Genomic DNA, 4,538 nt, shown 5'->3' with positions numbered 1-4,538 from the left:
ATGTGGCCTCTTACAGCTGGCTTACCCCATCCACAGCCATGAGCTCATCCAGCACCCCCCAGCCCCTCCAGGCTCCACGTTATTATTAACCCACTTTAGAGAGGAGCTGAAGTCACCATGTTCCACCGGGACATGGGTTCGAATGCAAGTGTTCTGACTCAAAAGTTCACGAACTTTCCATTGCAACACACACGTCCCCACGTGCTAAGCCCCATTATGTTTGCAGACAGCCCTTGGGCTTAAATTTGCAACTGGGGATAAAGGCTTGTCTTGAGCTTGAGCAATTGGCATGACCCCCAGGAGTGCTGGGGACTTTTTCTGGGGGAGGGGACGGCTCCTCCCCCTGGCTGGTTCAAGTCCAGCCCTTTGCAGGGGCAAGAGACGTTGACCCAGTGATCTGACAGGGGTCACAAAGGATGAAGAAACGAAGCAGGGCTCGAAGCAAGTGGAGGAATTGACTTTTATTAAACCTTGACCGTGGGCGCCCCCCCACAGATGGCACTGGCACATCCATTCTCTAAATAAACCCCTCCTCACGGCAACAACCCAGCGAGGTGGGCTTCGCCTCCAATTTACACAGAAAGAAACTAAGGTTCAGTGTGGAGGGGTAACCTTCCCAAGGCCCCGCAGTAGGGGGCAGGTGCAGGATGCCCCCTCCTACCTGCCCCTGCTTGCAGCTCAGCTCCCCCGCCCCCAAGGCTGCACCCATGGGAGATGCCGGGCCCTTTCCAACAGGCTTGACCAGGGCGCTCTCACAGCATGGTCTTCTTCACATGGTCTCGAGGGCGGTCTGGTAAGAGAGGAGGGTGAGAGTCCGAGCCCAGAAAGATGAGGTCGCCTGAGAGGAGGTCGTCTTCCTTGTAGGAAGAGGTGGGACAGTCTGGGCGATGGCCTCCGCCCGTGGCCCTGGCTCTCCTCGCTGCCAGGCCCTCACGGCATCTCTTGCTCACCAGGTAGGCCAGCTCCACGAGGTTGAGCAGGATGCAAATGGCGGCCGTGACCACCATGAAGAGAGTGAAGATGTTCTTCTCTGAGGGCTTGGAGATGAAGCAATCCACCGTGTTGGGACACGGAGCTGCGTGGCACTTGACCACATGAGGGAGGGTGTATTTGGGGTAGAACGAGTGGAACACATAGAGGAAGGCGGTATCCACGCCGGCTTTGAACACCAGGCTGCAGACGTAGGTCCACCAGAGCCCACCCCGCTTCTTGCCGGGGTTCAGGTAGAGGCGCCCACCATCCTCCCCCACTGCCTCTCGGTGCTTCTTCTCCCGAGCCTCCCGGTAGGCGACGTGCATGACCACGAGCAGCGAGGGGCAGGTGACCAGGATGAGCTGCAGGGCCCAGAGGCGCACGTGGGACACGGGGAAGAACTCGTCAAAGCAGACGTTGGAGCAGCCCGGCTGCTTGGTGTTGCAGTCAAAATCCTTGTGATCGTCACTCCACACTCGCTCAGCCGTCACCAGGTACACCAGCACGCGGAAGATGAAGACCAGAGACAGCCAGATTCGCCCAAAGGCAGTGGAGTACTTGTTGACCCCACTCAGGAGCCCCTCGAAGATCCCCCAGTTCATGGTGGACCCAGCTGTTGGCTGCTACTGCTGAGAAATGATAAGAATTCCCCACATGTATAGAGCACTCACTCTGAGCACCTTATAGAAATACTGTATATCATCTGTATTTAATTCTCATAGCCACAGAGGAGCTAGGTTCTATTATTGTCCCCATTTTGCAGATGAAGGAAACTGAGGTTTGGGGGTTATGCAGATTGCACAACTATTAGGTGCAGAGCTGGGATTTGAGCCCAGCTAATTCAATCCAGAACCCAACACTTATCCATAAAAGTGCATGAAGGTGGTCCAGGGAGTCAGTCTTTCCTCCCAGGGCCCCGAGATTCTGGTCTTACAGTCCTGCAGAGTGAAGGTTTAAGTAGGTGGACACTCTGCCCTTTCCCTCTGTCCTGACCCTGGCCCTCCTCCTCAGGGGGCTGAGCCTCAGGAAGACTTCTCTCCTTTTGAGCCCCACTCTCTCCTTTTAGCCCCTCCGAAGGGGAACCCGGTCTTTGCCCTTTCCTTGGCTTGCAGGACTGGGCTGGAGAGGCTGCTGGAAACTTGTCCCCAGACTGCCATCTGTAAATACCCAGGCAATGTCTTGCTGGAAAGCAGCTCACTAGAAGCAAGGCCAATGACAATCCAGCTGAAAGATAAAGTAGGGGACAATGGTTCTCTTTATCCAATGGCCTTCCTAGAGTAGCCTGGTATGCTGTAGTTTGGATTCCCAAACTGGAGTTCCATGGAATCCTGTCCATAGTTTGGCAACAGGAGTAGTGAGAGAAAAGGATTCTGTGTCCAAGAAAGGTAGGCAAACACAGGTTCAGCAAAGTTAAATAGGTCCCTTTACTTGACCATGCTAATACGTTTACGCTGTGAGTCTCCAAAAGGGGGACGAAATATGTAGCATTGCCCAAACTCCTTTGACCACAGAACCTTTTTTTTTTTTTTTTAAATCATCTTATGGAGCAGTCTTGTCAACACAGCAAAATGGGAAATTCTGCTCTGTTCAGTTTCACTGGTGAGTTCAGCGTGATAAACACACAGGTATCAGATTTAACTCTGTTTAGGGAGTATGACTGCCATTCTGAGTGTGTGGTGTCCACTTGATCTCTTGGAGTTCTTCTGCCTGGTTCCTGGGTTGGGGGGTGGTTCCCTGAGACCCATGTACTGTGGTCTCACCTGCTGGGATCCCCAAGGACCTCAGGGAGACTGCACAGCCTCTTGCTGTGAGGGGTTCCTGGTACCCTTTCCAGCGCTGGTCTAGGCACTGGGCATTGCCCTGTCCTGCCTGTGGGATCTGTTAGAGATGGGCAGGGTAGTGATAACAGCCAACAGTTATAGGGTGTTTATGCAACACCAGGCACTGTTCTGAGCACTTTGCACGAACCAATATAGTATGAAAGGGTATGCTATTTTTTATTGCCAATTTGCGGATGAGTAAAGTGGAGCACAGAGAGGTTAATTAATTTGCTCATATTTGCACATCTGGGAAGCAGCAGAGCTGGGATTTGAATTGCACTCTGGGGCCTGGACCCCTTTCCCTAAGCTGCAGGAAAGGGGTCTGTGCCCGTCCTCTCCTCCACGAGGTGGACGTCAGGTTAGGGAGGCTGGAGGCGTCTCTGCTCCCACCCTGTCTCCTACCCTGTCTCTCCACTCTTCTGTCTATACCACCTACCACTTGGTAGTGAATCATCAACTTATCTTTGCTCGGTCCTGCCTAAGGTGGGAGGAACTCCTGGCAGCCTGACAGGGAACAGCCAAGGAGGCTCCAGCCCTTAGTCCCCAGAGGCTTCTGGCCCAGCCCACCTAGGGTGTGGTGGGGTGGGGCTTTGCAAGCCCAGGCAGAGTCTCTTCGCTTGCTCAGCTTCTGGCACCCCTGTGAGCCCCTCTCCCACTTGGTCCCTGGCTCCTGCCTCTGCTCAGCTGGGAAGAGCTGAAAGAACCCAGAGCAGTGGAGGGAGGAGCCCTCTGTTCCTCTCCCACCAGAACCCAGGGTGGCGAATACGTCCAGGCTGCCTCCCTCGCCTCTCCATCAGAGATGTCTCCCTCTGCCAGGTACACCAAGGGTCCATCTGGACACAGGTGGCCTTACCTGAGTGGCTACTCCTCAACAGTCCTGGAAGCTGGCAGTTGGAGGCAGCTGGAACTCATGTCAGAACCAGGGAGGGTGTTTGGGGCAGCGCCTTCCTGGGACGGAGCCTGCAGAGTCCGCAGGCAGCTGGGTGTGCCGCTGGCCTGGGAGGAGGCGGAGCTGTACGTGGCACTGCCATTGGCTGGGCCCCAGCCTCCCCAGACTGCCTCTGAGGAGGCCCAGAAACTTAAGGGTTCATGGTTCACTCTTCCTTGGGTGCTGAGCCCAGAATCCTGGCATCCTCTTAGGGTAGAGCCACAGGTCCACTCTGAACCTCGGCTTGTCCACTCATCCTTGGCCTTGTGTGTGAGGACCTGAGGTCCGTCCTGACTTCTCATCCTTCTCCGGAAATGCCCCATGCTGCTTCTTGGGACTCTACAGGCTGCTCTCTGGCCTTCCATCCTTATGGCTTCAGTTACCTTCGGAAGCACAGTGACTCCCAAACACTGTCTCCAGCCCAAATGCTTTGCCCCATCCCTTGCTCACCCTTGGATGCCCTTCCCTCGCTCTTCGCATTGCCTGGTACTCCTCCAAGAAGCCTTCCCTGACTATGCCGTTCCAGGTGGCTTAGGGCCTCAGCTCTGGGCTTCCACGGCCTTGAACTTCCACATCATCGTAACTGTATTGGAATAGTTGATCTTAACTGAGCTGGTTCCAGGTAGGACCTGTCTGTTAAATAAACAAATCAATCCACATCAACAGACAGTTTTAGGGACCTGTGAGCAGGACATAAAGCAGACAAGCCCCTGACCTCCAGGAACTCACCAACTTGGCCTTGATTACCAGCTGATAAGACCAGTACCAGCTGCACAGCCTCTCATGACTGCCAAGAGGCCATGGGACAGGTTTCGGGG

At 54.7% G+C, this 4,538-nt stretch overlaps 1 protein-coding gene across 1 annotated transcript; it reads right to left on the bottom strand.

Moving 5' to 3' along the window:
* Positions 1–436: 436 nt before the first annotated feature.
* GJB5 (gap junction protein beta 5) lies at positions 437–3,778 on the bottom strand. The gene is made up of 2 exons (XM_043574417.1): positions 3,646–3,778; positions 437–1,601 (listed from the first exon to the last, which is right to left on the bottom strand). Exon 2 carries the CDS (start codon positions 1,572–1,574, stop codon positions 753–755), a length of 822 nt encoding a protein of 273 aa, XP_043430352.1. The 5' UTR covers positions 1,575–1,601; positions 3,646–3,778; the 3' UTR covers positions 437–752.
* Positions 3,779–4,538: the final 760 nt, after the last annotated feature.

Source organism: Prionailurus bengalensis, chromosome C1 (assembly GCF_016509475.1).
Source record: "Prionailurus bengalensis isolate Pbe53 chromosome C1, Fcat_Pben_1.1_paternal_pri, whole genome shotgun sequence".
In the NCBI taxonomy this organism is placed as follows: Eukaryota; Metazoa; Chordata; class Mammalia; order Carnivora; family Felidae; genus Prionailurus; species Prionailurus bengalensis.
The sequence above is the reverse complement of the archived record's forward strand: the minus strand, read 5'-3'. Positions and strand labels throughout refer to the sequence as shown.

What these genes read in the sequence shown, in the direction of transcription:
- GJB5 (XM_043574417.1), bottom strand. Translation starts at nt 1,574, where the DNA reads ATGAACTGGGGGATCTTCGAGGGGCTCCTGAGTGGGGTCAACAAGTAC.